Genomic DNA, 16,893 nt, shown 5'->3' on the forward strand with positions numbered 1-16,893 from the left:
CCCCGAGGCCCCGCGGGGGCCGCCCGGCCCGCGTCGGGCCCACGCCGGGTCCCGGGTGCCCCCCGGGTGCTCCCCCGGGTGCTCACCGAAGCCGTGCGGTCCGGCGCGGAGGGCGTCGGGGGGCGTCCGGCGAGACCGTGCGGCTCGGCGGTTAGGGCGTCGAGGGGCCGAGTGAGGCCGCGCGGTCCGGCACGCGGGGCTTAGAGAAGGCGGAAAGAGTCCGGACTCGGGAGTCCGAGGTCGCGGGTTGTAATCCCCACCCCGCCACCCGTCAGCCGCGTGACTCCGGGTGAGTCGCTTAACTTCTCCGTCCCTCGGCGACGGCGTCCGTGAAACGGGGAACGGGGCCGTGAGGCCCGAGAGGGGCCACCCGATAACCTCGTATCCGTCCCGGCGCTCAGAACGGCGTACGGCACACGGCGGGCGCTCGACGGGCGCCGTCGTGACGGTCGTTATTACGACGGGGCGGCCGGGAGCCCGGCGAGGCCGCGCGGCCCGGCCGGCGGGGCGTCGGGGGGCCCGGCGGCAAGGCGAGGCTGGGAGGGTAGGGCGGCGGAGGCGCGCGGCCCGGCGGGGAGGGCGGCGCGGGCCTAGAGAGGCCGAGCGGCTCGACCTCGACGGGGAGGGCGGCGAGGGGCCCGGGGAGGCCGTGTGTGGCGGGGGGCAGGACGTCGGGGGGCCTAGAGGAGCTGTGGGGCCCGGTGGGGACGGCGCTTTAGTGGGGTGGTCCTGAGGGAGGGAGGCCCCTGAAGGAGGGAGGCCCTGATGGGAGGGAGGGAGGGAGGCCCTGATGGGAGGGAGGGAGGCCCCTGAGGGAGGGAGGCCCCTGAAGGAGGAAGGCCCCGAGGGAGGGAGGGAGGGAGGGAGGCCCAGCCACCATTTCCGGGAGACGAAGCGTGGGCCGGGCCGGACAGCAGGGGGCGCTCCGCCTCCCCTCCGGCGCCCGCGCGCCCCCGCCCCACCCGCGCGCCCCCCGCCCACCCGCGCGCCCCCGCCCCGCCCCGCGCGCCCCCGCCCCGCCCGGCGGGTGACGGGCCGCTGCCGGCGTCCCCGGTGTCCGGTCGGGTTGGGGCCGGACGGAGGAGCGAGGCCCGGCGGGGACGAGCACGGTAGGCCGCGGGCTGGGGCTCGGGGCCGCGCAGGGCGCGCTCCCCCCCCCCCCCCCCCCCCCCCCCCCCCCCCGTGCATTCTCGGGTTTGGCGCGGGGCTGGGCCCGGGGGGTCGGGGGGGCGAGGGGAGCCTCTGTGTGTCTCTGTGTCTGTGTGTGTGTATGTTTGGGGTGCGGGGCCGGGAGTCCGGGGACTCTTGGCGCTGCAGACCTCCCGGGGGGTAAGGGAGGGGGCCGCCCAGGCCCCCGGATCCCCTCAGGCCCCCAGACCCCCAGGCCTCCAGACCCCCAGATCCCCAGGCCCCCAGAACCCCAGACCCCCAGGCCCCCAGGCCCCCAGACCCCCCAGACCCCCCAGACCCCCAGACCCCCAGTTCCCCAGACCCCCAGACCCCCCAGATCCCCAGACCCCCAGATCCCCAGACCCCCAGGGCCCCGCACTCGGGGGGAGGGTCCGACGGGTCGGCGGCGGATGAGCGCCGGACCGCAGACCCCCCCCCACGCCTTCCCCCCAGACCCCCCCCCGACGTCCCCCCCAACCCCACCCCCCCGAGCCTGGCCCGGCCCGACCTCTGCGAGCGGCCCGACCGCCCCGGGTGGCTCAGACCTCTCCTCCTGACGGTCGTACTGACCGTCGTCGGACGTCTGAGGCGCTTACCGGGCGCCGGACCCTGGCCCGTCCCCGCCCCGCACGGGGCCCACGGTCTTCGCCCACCCCCGTCTTCCCGATGACGGAACGGAAGCCCGGGGAAGGGGAGTGACTCGCCCGAGCTGGCCCGGCGGAGCCGGGACGAGGACCCGGAGCTTTCCGACGCCCGGGCTCGCCGGGGCGCCGGTGCCACGCGCCCTGCCCGGCGCCGGGGCGGACGCCGGGCGGTCGGGTCACGCGCGGTCCCGGGTCGCCGGGAGGGACGGGTCTGGGATCCCCATTTTAGAGATGGGGAAACCGAGGCCCAGAGCGAGCGAGGCGACTCGCCCGGGGTCGCCCGGCGGGCAGGTGGCGGAACGGGAGCCGCCGACAGCGGTAATAACCGTGTTTTCGGTTAAGCGCCCGCCGGGCGCCGTTCGAAGCACTGGGGCGGGCGGAAGCGGACCGGGTCGGCCGGAGTCCCCCGACCCACGTGGGGCTCCCGCCCTCGACCCCCATCTTGCGGACGAGGGGACCGAGGCCCCGAGGAGTGGCGCGACTGGGCCGAGCTCACGCGGCGGACGGGCGGCGGAGCCCGGGGTTCGCACCCGGGCCCCGTCGGCTCCCGGCCCCGGGCCCCGTCCTCTGGGCCACCTGCCCGGCCTTCGCCACCTGTGACTTTCGGGAGAGGGGTTGGCCGGCCCCAGGCGGCGGCCACGGCCGAGGGAGGCGAGAAACGAAAAGGCGGGTCAGTGGAACCGAAACCCGGTCCGCGGGGGTCGGCGTGAAGCCCCGGCCGGAGGCCTCGGACTCTGCCGGGAGTGGAGAGGAAGAGGAAGTTAGAGTGCCGGCCGTGGGAGCGCCGGGAGCGCTCGGGGCCCCGAAAGGTGGAAGCGACCGGCTGGGGACCGAAGCCGGGCCTCTTGGAAAAGCCGCGGCTCCCCCGGGGCTTCCGGAACCGATCTCGCGAGCCGAGCCTTCCCTCCGCTTAGAAGGCGGTATCAACGTCGAGAAGCTTTTTGTTCTTTTGAAGGATGCTTGCCTCGGACGAGTCTCACGAGGCTACCCCTCCTCGATCCGGTTTCCCTCCTCTTCTTCCTCCCCCCGCCCCTCCCTCCTCCTCCCCCATCCTCCTCTTTTCAGTTTTCCCTCCTCCTCCTCCTCCTCCTCCCCCTCTCCCTCCCCGGCGCGGGTGGCTCTTTCGAGGAGGCTGCGGCCGAGCGCCCTGCCTCGAAAAGAACCCGGAACGTCTTGCGGCTTCGGAGAAAATACCGGGCTGGGAGCCCGAGGCTCGACGGTCGCCACAGAGGCCCCCGCGATCCGGTGCCTTGAACTTCTCTCGGAAGCCTCCCGACGGCCGGCTTCACGGCGCGGGCGGGGAGAGCTTCCTCTCCGGGTTTCCGTGGGCCGAGGAGAGGACCGGCCGGCCCGGCGTCCTGAGCCGGGCCCTCCTTCCCTCCGCGGCCCGGCCCGGGCCGGGGAGCCGGAGGGACCCGGGTTCTAACCCCGGCTCCGCCGCGGGTCCGCCCTGCGACCTCGGGCGGGTCGCTTCGCCTCTCTCAGTCCCCTCGTCTGGAAAACGGGGCCGAAGACCACGCGGGACGGGACGGGGACCCTGTCCGACCCCATTTACCCGACGCCTGGCCCGGAGTAAGCGCTTAGCCGATCCCACGGTTGTCGTAATCACCGTGCAGAGGAAACGGCCGTCGGAGGGGTGAGTCCGCCCGCTCGGTCCCCCCCGGGCCCCGGTCTGTGGGCCGGGCCTCGCCCACTGGGGCGGAAAAGAGCCGGGTCGGCGGCCGGAACGGCCCGTTTGCTTTTAGAAGCTCTTCGCTTCCCCTCGAAAACCCCCGTCCTCATTCCTGACCCTCGGACGAGTGGCTACTCGTGAAACCGACCCGCCGACCCGTAAACCTCACCCTCACGGTCCCCGGCGCCCGTTGAGGCGAGGAGGGGAACCGGTTCTTTCTGTCTTCACCGGACCGATGGGTCACTCGTCCCGAGGAAAGCGTCTGCCCCCGCTTCGACCCTTCGCTCTGCAGTGGCTCCTTCCCCCCGCCCCGCTTTCAAACACCCCGTCCTAAAAACAAAACAAAGCAAACCCTTCCTCGACCCCACCGCCCCCTCCGGTTACCTCCCCGTCTCCCTCCTACCTTTCCTCTTTAAACTCCTCGAGCGGGTTGTCTCGCACCCTCCGTCTCGATAACGGCGACAACGGTGGTGTTTGTTAAGCGCTCACTGGGTGCCAAGCGCCGTTCTAAGAGCCAGGGTAGACGCAAGGTCATCGGGTTGTCCCCCGTGGGGCTCCCGGGCTTCAACCCCATTTTCCAGATGAACTAACCGAGGCACAGAGAAGCCGAGTGACTTGTCCAAAGCCACCCAGCTGACGAGCGGCGGCGCCGGGATCAGAACCCACGACCTCGGACTCCCCAGCCCGGGCTCTTTCCGCCGAGTCGCGCCGCTCAAGTTCCCCTCCGCCGACCTGGCTCCCGTCCCCTTCTCGACTCATCTCTCCCCCTCCTTCGACCCCCAGAGTCAACCACCGAATCCCGCGGGCTCCGTCCTCACGGGATCTCTAAAATCCACCCCGCGAGTCCACCGGCTCAGCGGAGATGGGGTGGACTCCAGGGTAGTTTGACGGCGACTCCGGGGATCCCTTCGGCAGCTTCAGACCATTCCGACGTCGATTAGCGACTGCTTTTTTCCGTCGTTTTGGGGTTGGTTTTTTTTCCGCCCCCCTGCCCTCCACGGAGTAGATCGTGGAGACCGACGGCGGAAACTGAAAAGCAAACGGAAAACGGAGGGAGGAAAAAAAAGGCTGCTCGTTTGATGATCAGTCATTTGCTCCACGACAGGGTCGTTTTAAGATTTCGAAAGCTTGAATGTAAAGGAAATATATCTCCCGTCAGTTTAGCGCTGAAATGTGAGCGTAGCATTCAGTGGGTGTAGGGAGGGGCCCCAAAAAATAGCGATTAAAAAGGAGAGAGATGATGCGTTTTGAGTACGTGGCTCGGTGGAAAGAGCACACAGTGAGCGCTTAACAAATACCAACGTTATCATTATTACAGGAGGAAGAGCGCTCCATTCTCCACCTGTAATTTATTTTACCGTCTGTCTTCTCTCCCCACTTGATCATTAGCTCCTGGAGGCCAGGGGTAGTGCCTGCCAACTCTGTTGGACTCTCCCAAGCGCTCAGTACAGGGTTCTGCACTCAGCGCTCAGTAAATACCGTTGACTGCTCGCCGGGCAGTATTACCTGAGTCCCTGTTGCCTGCAGAACCCTGTACTAAATGCCTCTGGGCTCGGAAGACGCGTGGTCCCCGCCCTCCGGGGAAACAGGCCCAAGCAAGCGATCCAACGGTAATCTTGGCTGAGCACCCAGCGCGTGCGGGGCGCTGTACCGAATGCCTCGGAAAGTGCAGGAGAGTTAGCAGATTTAGCACAGTGCTCCGCGCCCGGTAAGCGCCCGATCGATTGTGATCGTGAGCCCCACGTGGGACGGGGACTGTGTCCAGCTCCATTTGCTTGCCTCCACCCCAGCCTCGAGTCCATTGCCCAGCACCTAAGCGCTCAACAGATACCATTATTCGTATTCTTATTATAAATACCGTCGACCGATCGATCGGTCAGTGGTATCTGTTGAGTGCTTACGACGTGCAGAGCACCGTGGTGAGCGCTGGGGAGAGCGCCGCGCGACACAATCGGCGGATACGATCCCTGCCCACGACGAGCTTACGGCACAGACATTAACAGGAATAAAACCGACGGATGGGTTAGACGGGATCCCTGCCCCCGGGGAACTTCTCGGGGAGATCCTGTCCGCGGAGTCGCTTTTGCTCTTCTGTTTCGCCTTGGGTGCGTCGGCCACGTCGAGGGCTTAAGGGGAGGCGGCGCGGCCTAGCGGAGAGAGCCTCGGCCTCGGAGCCGAGAGTCCCGGGTTCCGATCCCGGCCGTTACGGGACCCGGGGCCAGTCGCTCGTCTTCTCTAGGCCTCGGTCTCTTCATCCGTAAAATAGAGATTCATTCGGTCGTATTTACTGAGCTCTGACTGTGAGCACCGGGCAGAGGGGATACCTGTTCTCTCCGCTTTTTTTTTTTTTAATACTCCCCGTCGAGCGCCGGTCACGCGTCAAGCCCTGTCCTAAGCGCCGGGGTAGGCGGATGCGAGATAAGCAAGCCGGGCGCAGCGCCCGTCCCGCCTGGGGCCCGCAGTCCAGGTGGCTGGGGTCGGATCCCCGTCTTCCAGACGAGGGACCTGAGGCCCAGAGAAGTGGGGCGACTCGCCCGGGATCGCACAGACCAGTGGCAGAGGCGGGATCGGAACCCGGGTCCCCCGACGCCCGGGTTTGACCGCCCGGGTCTGATCGGATGCCGGCCGAGCCGCCTTCTCCCCCCATCTGGGAGAGCCGAATGAAAGCCCCGGAGCCGTTAGCGTCTCGGTGACCCCGTCGACGGTAACGGCGCCCGGGTGGCCGCGGCGGGACGGAGGGGGGAGCGGCCAAGCCCCCGTGGCCCGCCCGGCGAGCGGCCGCAGAGAGGGAGAAGCGAGGAGGAGATGGGGCCCTGAGCTCGTTACGGCCGGAGAACGTGTCTGCTCGTTCCGTTGGGGTGGGTTCTCCCAAGCGCGTAGTCCGGTGCTCCGCGCGTGGTAAGCGCTCGATAAATATCGAGAGAGGCGAGGTCGGCCGGCGTCCGGCTCCCCGCTCCCCGCCGCCGGCCGCCCCGCCCAGGATACGGCAGTCGGCCCCGGCCTGGCGCCCCGTCGACTCGGCCGGCGGTATGGATCGAGCCCTAGACCTCGTGCAGGGCACCGGGCTAAGCGCCCGGGAGAGCGGGCTGCGGTAGAGTCGGTGGACAGCGTCGGGGCTGGCACAGGCGCGGGATTAGAACCCCGGTCCCCTGACTCCTGGGCCTAGGCTCTAACCGCCAGTCCACGCCGCTTCCAACCGGTGAGCGCCGTCGGGCCACGGGGACTGATGACGATAATAATGATAGGAAGCGGCACGGCGCAGTGGATGAAGCACAGGCCTGGGAGTCGGAAGGTCATGGGTTCTAATCCCGGCTCCGCCACTTACCTGTTGTGTGACCCTGGGCCAGTCCCTCCGCTTCTCCGTGCCTCGGTTCCCTCATCTGGAAAACGGCGATGGAGACTGCGAGCCCCACGTGGGACAGGGACTGGGTCCAACCCGATCTGCTTGGATCCACCCCGGCGCTCAGTACAGCTTGGGGCACATAGTAAGCGCTCGGTGGTATCTGTTAGGCGCTTATTATGTGCCGAGCACCTTTGTAAGAGCAGGGGAAGGTGACAAGACGGTCAGGTCCCACCCGGTCCCTGTCCCACACAGGGCTCGGGTGTCTAAGTAGGAAGGGGAACAGGTAGCGCATCCCCCTTTTCCAGGTGAGTTTACCCGAAGCCCAGAGAAGGGAAGCGACTCGACCGAGGTCCCACGGCAGACGAGCGGCGGAGGCGGGATGAGAACCCAGGTCCTCGCCTCCCGGGCCCGGCTCCGGCCACGAGTCCGCGCGGCCGTGCCCGGCCGCCGAGCCGCCGAGCCGGAGAGCCCGTCCGCGGGGAGGTCGCCACGGGGCCTGGACCTCCCCTCTCCCCCGGGGACGGAGACCCTCCCGCCCCAGGACGGCGGGCGGGCCTCGCTGCGGACCTCTGCCAACTGGGTGCCTTTTTTTTAAAAAAAATGGTATTCCTTAAGCGCTTACTACGTGCCAGCCACTGTGCCGAGCGCCGAGGTCGATAGAAGAAGATCTGGTTGCTCGACCCCATTTTTCCTATGAGGTGACTGAGGCGCACAGAAGCGAACTGACTTTCTCCGTGCTGTTCGTTAAGCGCTTACTATGTACCAGCCGCTGTACAGAGTACTGGGATGGATACAAGAAAATGAGGTCGCTCACGGTCTCCATCCCCATTTTTCAGATGCAGTAACTGAGGCACAGAGAAGCGAAGTGACTTTTTTTTATGGCGTCGGTTAAGCGCCTGCTATGTGCCGGCCACCTTACCGAGCGCCGGGGTAGGTACGAGAAAGTCAGGTTCTTCGGGGCGTCCGGGTCCGTGCGGAGGCCGGAACCCCGTCGGGAGAAAATGGGCCACGTTCCGTCCGTGGCCGGTGTGGGGACGGGGGTCGCCACGGTGACCCCCGAAGAACGCTTCGCCGTCGGCCCCGTGGATTTCCCTAATGAGGCCGAGAGTACGGGAACCCGGAAAGCGGGCGGAGAAAAATATGCATCTCACGTCCGGGCGAGGTCAGGGCTCAGCTGCTCCCGTTAAATTACGAGGTCGTCCCTCTCACCCCACCCCAGGAGACCCTAGCGAGGGATGGGGGGCAGGGAACGCGGGGCCTGTTTCTTTTGGACTCTCCCAGCCGCTTAGTACAGTGTTCTTTTTTTAGGGTATTCGTTAAGCGCTTACTCTGGACCAGGCCCCGTCCTAAGAGCCGGGGGAGAGCCAAACTGATCTGACTCACGTGGGGCTCTCGGTCTCGTTCCCCATTTTACAGTTGAGGTAACCGAGGCCCAGAGTAGCAGCTGACTTACCCGAGGTCACAGGAGAAGCAGTGCGGCTCAACGGGTAGGGCCCGGGCCTGGGGATCAGAAGGACCCGGGTTCTAATCCCGGCTCCGCCACTCGTCTGCCGCGTGACCTCGGGCGAGTCGCTTCGCTTCTCTGGGCCTCGGTTCTCTTGTCTCGAAAGTGGGGATGGAGACTGCGAGCCCCAAGTGGGAAAGGGACTCTGTTCGCCCCGACTGCCCCGTATCTACCGCGGCACCTAGGACGGCGCCCGGCCCGAAGTAAGGGCTCCACGAGCACCGTGGTCACTATCGAGCGAAACGCTGGCCGAATCACTCCCTCCGGCCCCTCTGCAACCGGTCGGGACGGCCCGCGGCTCGGACCGCCCCCTCTCGCCCCCCGGGTCCCGGGGTCCCGGGGTCCGGCCGGGACGGCGGGCACCCGGTGGAGTCGGCGTTGGAGCCCGGTCCTCCGAATCCCGACCTCTTTCCGCCGGGCCACGCCGCTTCCTCGTGGGCCACCGACTCTGTTCTAGCGACCTCTCCCGAGCGCTTAATCCGGCGCCCTGGCCCCAGGAAGCGCTCCGAAAGTACCGCGGACCGTTGGATCGATGGCTCGAGTGGATCTCCGAGGGGCAGGGCTCACGGGCCTGGTTTTTTCCCTCATCTTCCCCCCCAGGGATTGGCCCGCGACCCGCCGTCGGGAGCCGGTTCCAGCTCAGAGGCCATGAGCGCGGCTGAGGCAGGTGAGCGGGTCGAGAGCGGCTCGGGACGGAAGCGGGTTCGGGAGCCGCGGGGCCCGGGGGCCCGGACCCCGTCGCTCAACGCGGCCCACGCCTTCCCTGACTACTTCTTCGTGGTATTTAAGCGCTCACCACGCGCCGGGCGCCGTACCGAGCGCCGGGGCAGAGACGAGCCGACGGGATTGAACGCCGGCCCCGTCCCACGTGGGGCTGACGGTCTTCGTCTGTGAAGACCGTGAAGTCGCTTCACCTCTCTGGGCCTCGGTCCCCTCATCCGGAAAATGGGGGCCAAGACCGTGAGCCAAGCTCTTGGGTGAGGACAGTGGACTGAGGGGCCACGGTCCTCGCCCCGAAGGAGTTGGCAGCGGACCGGGAACAGAGCACTGTACTAAACACTCGGGCGAGGCCGGTGGAGTCAGTAGGACAAACCCCACCGTGAAGGAGCTGGCGGCGTAGCGTGTGCGGAGCACTGCGCCAAGCTCTCGGGTGAGGACGGTGGAGTGAGTAGCCGCAGTCCTGGCCCTGAGGGAGATGGCGGCGTGCTCTTGTCGAGAGAGCACGGTAGTCAGGTGATGCGGGCCCCGCACCCCTGAAATAGTTTCCAGACCGGAGGGCGAAGGTTAATGGGGGAGGGTGTGAGGGGAGCCCCTCCCTGAGGGCGAGCCCCCCGACACGCTCTCCCCCTCACCGTCCTCTCTCCCTCTCTCTCTCTCTTCCTCTCCCTCCTACCTCTCCTTCCCTTGCTCCTTCTCCCTCTCTCTCTCCCTCTCCCTTTTCTCCTCTCCCCCTCTTCTTCTCCTTCTCCCTCTCTTCCCCTGTCCCCCATCCTCTCTTCATCTCTCTCTCCCTCCGTCGCTCCTTCTCCTCCTCTCTCTCCCCCCTCCTCCCGTCTCCGCCCCCCCCCGTCTCTGTGCGCGTGTCCGTCTCTCTGTCTCCCCCCCGCCACCTCCCAGGAGCGCCGAGGGCGTCCCTCCGGCCGGCGGAGGAGAGCTGAGGCCGAGGCGTCTGCGGTGGCGTCGGCCGCGGCCGTCCGGCGGAGCGGAAGAGGATGCGTGTGACGGCGCGGCGGGGGGTGGTGGTGGGCGGCCTGGCGCTGGTCCTGCTGGCGGCGGCCCTGGTGGGGCGGCGGGCCCTGGTGTGCCCGGGGGCCCGGGGCGGCGGCCCGTGGCCCGAGGAGGACGAGGAGGACGAGGAGGAGGAGGAGCTGGTGGTGCGGGACGAGCGGGGCCGGGGCGAGTACCGCTACAGCAAGGAGACGCCGCTGGTGTTCGTGGGCGGGGTGCCCCGCAGCGGCACCACCCTGATGCGCGCCATGCTGGACGCCCACCCCGAGGTGCGCTGCGGCCAGGAGACCCGCATCATCCCCCGCCTGCTGGCCATGCGCCAGGCCTGGGCCCGCTCGGCCCGCGAGAAGGCCCGCCTGGACGAGGCCGGCGTCACGGAGCGGGTGCTGGACGCGGCCGTGCGCGCCTTCGTCCTGGAGGTCATCGCCCGCCACGGGGAGCCCGCCCGCTTCCTCTGCAACAAGGACCCCTTCACCCTCAAGTCGTCGGTCTACCTGGCCCGCCTCTTCCCCAACTCCAAGTTCCTGCTGATGGTGCGGGACGGCCGCGCCTCCGTCCACTCCATGATCTCGCGCAAGGTGACCATCGCCGGCTTCGACCTGACCAGCTACCGCGACTGCCTGACCAAGTGGAACCGGGCCATCGAGGTGATGTACGCCCAGTGCCTGCAGGTGGGGCGGGCCAAGTGCCTGCCCGTCTACTACGAGCAGCTGGTGCTGCACCCGCAGCGCTCGCTGCGCCACGTCGTCGACTTCCTCGGCCTCGCCTGGACCGACGCCCTGCTGCACCACGAGGACCTCATCGGCAAGCCCGGGGGCGTCTCTCTGTCCAAGTGAGTGCTCCCGCCGCCCCCCGCCCCCGTCGCCCTCCCGCCGGGGCTTCCCCGTCCCGCGCGGGGCGGGGCCGGAGTCGGCAAGGCCGAGCCCCGCCGGACGCCAACTTCCCCCTCGGGCGGGATGGGCCCCCCTCGGTCCCTCACACCCGGGCTCCGTCACCCTCGCCGGGAGGGAGGGGGAAGAGGGATCGATGCTATTTGCCGAGCGCCTACCCCGTGCCGGGCACCGCGCTCTGCGCCGGAGTAGACGGAAGCAGATTAGGTTGGACGCGGTCCCCGTCCCACGTGGGGCTCTCGCTCTTCAGTCCCCGTTTTCCAGATGGGGGAAGCGAGGGCCAGAGAAGCGGAGCCGCTCGCCCGGGGTCACGCGGCAGACGAGTGGCAGAGGCGGGATCGGAGCCCGGGATCTCCTGACTCCCGGCCCGTGCCCTCTCCGCTGTGCCGCGCCGCCCCTGCCCCCGACTCCCGCCCGTGAGCGCTTCCTGCTCCGGGGGGATTCCCCCGTGCGTGGCTCGGACGTGGCGAGGCGGCCCAGAGGGCTCGGCGGGACCCGCGCCCGCCCCCCGGCCCCTCGCTCGGTGCAGCCGGAGCCGGCGTCCCACGCTCTGGGCAGAGGTGACCCACGGCCCCGCCGCCGCCGGGCTCCGGCCCCTGCCCGGGGCGGCGGAGGAGGCGGGGATGTAGCGCCCGACCCTCCGGGCCGTTCGGGCTTCCGGTTTCCGCTTGTCCGGTCTCCGTCCCCGCCTCCCCGCTCCCGCGTACCGTGTTTGGTTGGCACGGGGGCGAGGGACCCCTTCCTCCGCGTTCCTGGCCCGGGGCCTCCGGGCTGGCGCTTTCGGTCTCGGCGGGGGCAGTCTCCCGCCGGCGCTTCCGAATTCCTCTTGGACGGTCCCGTCGGACACGTCGAGGCGGCGGGCGCCCTGATTCGCCTCGGCCCAGGAGGGAGAACGGGGATCGAATCCCCATTTTACGGAAGAGGAAACTGAGGCCCAGACCGTAAGCTCCTCCTGGGCAAGAGAAGCGGGTGCTGATTCTGTCGTAATCTCCCGAGCGCCTGAGACGGTGCTCCGCACTCAGCAAGCTCCCGATAAATACAACTGACCGACTTAACGAATACCATTTAAAAACGACAACAACAAAAACTGGTTCTCGTCCCGAAAAAGCTTCCGGGGGGACAGAGGAGACCCCGGGGACACCCCCGCCCCGTCCCGGCTCTCCCCCTCCGCGGGGGCCCCGCGGTGACTCCGTCTTTTTTGTCTCCCCCCGCCCCGCAGGATCGAGCGATCGACGGACCAGGTGATCAAGCCCGTGAACCTGGAAGCCCTGTCCAAGTGGATCGGGCACATCCCGGAAGACGTGGTCCAGGACATGGCCCACATCGCCCCTATGCTGGCCAAGCTCGGCTACGACCCCTACGCCAACCCGCCCAACTACGGAGACCCCGACCCGTTCGTCGTCAACAACACCAACCGGGTGAGCGGGGCCCTTTAGGCCGGGGGGCGGTGGGCGGCGTTACAGTTTTGGTTCGGCGCTTACTGGGCGCCGGGCGCTGTACTAAGCACCGGGCTGGGTACCGGCTCGTCAGGTCGGACGCAGTCCCCGCCTCGCGTGGGGCTCACGGTCTCAGTCCCCGTTTGACCGACGAGGGAGCCGAAGCGTGGAGAAGTGACTCGCCCGGGGTCACGTGGCGGCCGAGCGGAGGAGCCGGGATGGGAGCCGGGGTCCTTCCGGCTCCCGGCCCGGACTCTCTCCGCTAGGCCGCGCGGCTTCTCCGAGAGAAATGAAGCGACTTAGCCCAGGTCACGCGGTAGACGAGCGACAGAGCGGGGATTAGAACCCGGGTCCTTTGGACTCACGGGCCTGGCCTCTGGTCCACTAGGCCAAGCGGCTTCTCTAAGAGAGATGAAGCGACTTGGCCCCGGTCACGTAGCGGAGCTGGGATTAGAATTCGGGTCCGTCCGACTCCCAGGCCCCGTCTCTGGTCCACTAGGCCCCTCGGCTTCTCTAAGAGAAATGCAGTGACTTGGTCACCCAGCAGACAAGTAGCGGAGCTAGGATTAAAACTCGGGTCCTTCCGACTCCCGGGCCCAGGATGTCTCCACTAGGCCACGCCGCCATCTCGGGAGTTTTGCGCCCGAGACCGGTCCTTCTGCACTCCTACCTCGACCCGTCCATCCGCCGCTGTTTGAGCGCTTTCCGTGGGGAGGACGCCGTAGTGAGCGCCCGGGAGAGGACGATGCGGCGGAGGCGGCGGCCGCCTCTCCCTGCCCGCGAGGAGCTTATAAAGGGCACCCGGCCCAGCCACCAGGAAGTCCAGTGTTCTTCCTCCGCAGGCGGAGAGTGTGGGGGTGACTTTTCCGTGGGTGGGGAGCCCACAGAAAAGGTTTTTTTGGTGGCGGTTTTTTTGATATTCATTAAGCGGCTTACTCTGTACCAGGCACTATACTGAGCGCTGGGCGAGATACCAGCTAATCAGGGTGGAAACGGCCCTTGTCCCACATGGGGCTCGCGGTCCCTATCTCCCTTTCCCAGATGAGGGAACTGAGGCACAGACAGGTGAAGCCACGGGCCCGCGGGTCACACAGCACTCAAGCGGTGGAGCTGGGATTAGAACCCAGGTCCCGTCGACTCCCGGGCCCGGATCTAGCCCCCAAGCCGCGGACGTGTCAAGCGCCTCTGTAAGCGCCGAGGCGGATACGGGTTTATCGGGGCGGATGCCGTCCCTGTCCCCCGGGGCCTCGCAGTCCGTCTAGAAGGGAGAAGTGGGTACAGAATGGAAAGAGAAACCAAACTAAGGCACTACGCCGGCAATCGAATAATTTTATCATTTCCTTTGACTTAACCGTTTATCTAATCAAAGATAATACTTGGTCCCAGGGGACAGTAATTCAGTCCCGGAAGATTGAGTCGGTAGACCGTCCGACCCGGAGTCGCCTCCGGGAAGAAGCTTTCCTTGTCTCGCTCCGAAACCGAGCGAAAAGTCCGGCGTCATAGCGTCTGCTCCGAAACCGAAAAACAAAACAAATTTTTTTTTTAAAAAAAACAAAATAACCAGGGGAAACAAAACCTCCTAAATGTCCCGGGCTTTGAGAACGTCTATTGTTATTATATTTGTGAAGCGCTTACTATGTGCCAGGCACTCATCTAAGCTCCGGGGTCGATACGAGTCAGTCAGGTCGGACCCAGTCCCTGTCCCGCTTGGGGCCGGCGGTCTCCATCCCCGTTTTCCAGATGAGGGAACTGAGGCCCAGAGAAGGCAAGTGACTTGCCCAAGGCCCCACAGCAGACAAGTGGGGGAGCTGGGAGCCTCGGGGCAAATCTCTTCAGAACTGAATCCCCAGAACCCGCCGCCTGGGTTTCCCGGGACCTCGTCCCCGGACTTGACGGCCCCTCGTCCTTGGCAGGCGGTCAGACGCCGGGGTCGACCGACTTGCGTTCATTCATTCCTTCGGTCTTATTTATTGAGCGCCTACGGCGTGCAGAGCGCTGGACCGAGTGCTTGGGGTAGGACGGTATAGCGATAAAGAGACACATTCCCCGCCCGCCCGACTGTGGAGTTGCAGCCCAGTCCCCGAATAGACAGCTTCCTCGTCCCCTCCTGGGTTCCCGACGACTAAGAGCCCGCCCGCCCGCCCGCCCACTGGAAGAGCAGAGCAGGAAGAGCGGCACCCTGGCCCAGTGGATGGAGCCTGGGCCGGGGGCTTCCCGGCTCTGCCACTCGTCTGCTGGGTGACCTTAGGCAGGCCGCTTCACTCCTCTGGGCCTGGGTCACCTCATCCCGACTCTGCCCCTTGTCAGCTCTGTGACTGTGGGCAAGTCACTTCGCTTCTCTGCGCCTCAGTTCCCTCATCTGTAAAATGGGGATGAAGATTGTGAGCCTCACGTGGGACACCCTCGTCCCCTGTATCTCCCCCAGCGCTTAGAACAGTGCTCTGCACATAGGAAGCGCTTAACAGATACCAACATTATTATTATTATTATCCGTCAAATGAAGATTGAGACCGCGCGCCCTAAGTGGCCCCTTCCTCTCCATCCAGACCGCTACCTCGTTAATCCCGTCGCTCATCCCGTCCCGCCTGGATGACGGCGTCAGCCTCCTCGCTGACCTCCCTGCCTCCCGTCTCTCCCCACTCCCGGCCGTACTTCATCACCCTGCCGCCCCCGTCGTTTTTCCACAAAGACATTCAGGGCCCGTCACCGCCCCCGGCCTCGGAGATGGCCGGGGGTTGCCCTTCCGCCTCCCCGTCGGTCGGAGACTCCTCACCGTCGGCCTTAGAGCCGTCCACCACCTTGCCCCCTTCCTACTTCCCTTGGCTTCCCCCCTTCTCCGGCCCGGCCCGCACACTCCGCTCCTCCCTGGGCCTCCTTCTCGCCCGTCCCGCCGCCGACCCCTGGCCCACGTCTCCCTCTGGCCCGGAACGCCCTCCCTCCTCACATCCCACAGTCGATTATTCTCCCCGCCTTCGAAGCCTTAGTGAAGGCCCACCTCCTCCAAGAAGGCTTCCCAGACTAAGCCCCGCTTTTCCCCCTCCCTCCCTTTCGCCCCGACTTGCTCCCTTTGCTCTTCCCCGTCTCCCCGCTCAGCCCCGCCGTACGCATTTCTCATTTTATTTATCTGTATCGACGTCCCTCTCCCCCCGCCTCCAGACTGTCAGCTCTTTGTGGGCAGGGAACGCATCTGTTCATTGTTCTCTTGTCCTCTCCCAAGTGCTTAGTCCAGCGCTCTGCACGCAGTAAGCGCTCAATAAATACAGTTGAGTGAATGAATGAATGGCAGGGACCGTGTCCGACCCGATTCGCTTGTATCCGCCCCAGTGTTGAGTACGGTGCCTGACGACACAGGAAGCATTTAACAAATACCACTATTACTAGTAGTAGTAGTAGCGGCACGGGCCTGGGAGTCCGAAGGCCCTGAATTCGAATTCCAGCTCCGCCGCTTGCCCGCTGAGTGTCCTTGAGCCGGTCACTTCGCTTCTCTGTGCCTCGGTCACCTCACCTGGAAAACGAGGATGAAGAATGTGAGCCCCGGGCGGGACGGGGACCGTGTCCGACCTTGTGTCCACCCCAGCAGTCAGGAGGGTGCCGGGCACATAGCGAGCGCTCAACGGCTACCGTCGAGCAGCCGAACGGACGCGGGCTGAAGGAAGGGCCGTGCTTCCGGCAGGTGGCCGAGCCCCGGCGTCGGCCCGTCTCCCTCTCCGGCCTCCGTCTGGCTCACGGGCTGCACTTGCCCGAACCCGCCTCCGAACGGGCCCTCCCAAGCGCTCGGCGCAGTGCGCCGCGCAGAGCGAGCGCGTGACGAGCACCGTCCAGGTTGTCCATCCCGATATCGACGAAACCTCTAGGGCGAGTCGGCCTCGGAGTCGATCCGGGGGCACGCGGACCCTCTCCCCATTTGACGGATGAGGACGCCGGGGCCCGGAGAGGGTCCTTGACGTGGCCTCGGGTCACACGGCAGGCCGGAGGGGCGGGGCCGGGACTCGCACTCGGGTCCGGACTCCCCACATCCCCGCTCTCTTCCCCGGGCGCCGCTGCCTCCGCCCACATCCGGGCTTGTTGTGCCGGGAGAAAAGTCTGCGGCGGTGGCTCTGTCTTAATCTTAACGATGCTGTCGTTCTCATTTTTCTCTCCTAGGTTATGAAAGGAGACTTTAAAACACCAGCCAATCTGAAAGGATATTTTCAGGTCAGACCACACCTATTAACCCCTCACACTCGTTCACTCCCCTTTGCTCCTTTTTTTTTTAATATAGTATTTGTCAAGTGCTTACTATGTGCCAAGCTCTGTGTTCTAAGCGCCGGAGTGATCAGATTGGACCCAGTCCCCGTCCCACACGGGGCTCACAGTCTTCATCCCCATTTTGCAGAGGAGGGAACTGAGGCCCAGAGAAGCGGAGCGACTCGCCCGAGGTCACCCAGCAGACCCGGGGCAGAGGCGGGTGGAGAACCGAGGTCCTTCTGACTCCCGGGCCCGGGCTCTTTCCGCGAGGCCACGACC

At 66.4% G+C, this 16,893-nt stretch overlaps 1 protein-coding gene across 4 annotated transcripts in view; it reads left to right on the forward strand.

The window, feature by feature from the left end:
- The window catches only part of TPST2 (tyrosylprotein sulfotransferase 2), a 210,536-nt gene that overhangs the window by 192,085 nt on the left and 1,558 nt on the right, over window positions 1-16,893 (forward strand). For 2 of the 4 annotated variants that reach the window (XM_029049102.2, XM_039915055.1), the window contains exons 3-6: window positions 8,934-9,000; window positions 9,951-10,893; window positions 12,171-12,369; window positions 16,531-16,581. In XM_029049102.2, the coding sequence (XP_028904935.1) occupies window positions 10,046-10,893; window positions 12,171-12,369; window positions 16,531-16,581 (1,098 nt within the window). In that variant the 5' untranslated portion in view covers window positions 8,934-9,000; window positions 9,951-10,045. Of the gene's footprint in view, window positions 1-1,015; window positions 1,110-3,287; window positions 3,451-8,933; window positions 9,001-9,950; window positions 10,894-12,170; window positions 12,370-16,530; window positions 16,582-16,893 lie in introns of those variants that run through there. The other 2 variants (XM_029049100.2, XM_029049101.2) reach the window with 2 other exon arrangements.

Source organism: Ornithorhynchus anatinus, chromosome 21 (genome assembly GCF_004115215.2).
Source record: "Ornithorhynchus anatinus isolate Pmale09 chromosome 21, mOrnAna1.pri.v4, whole genome shotgun sequence".
NCBI classification, from domain to species: Eukaryota; Metazoa; Chordata; class Mammalia; order Monotremata; family Ornithorhynchidae; genus Ornithorhynchus; species Ornithorhynchus anatinus.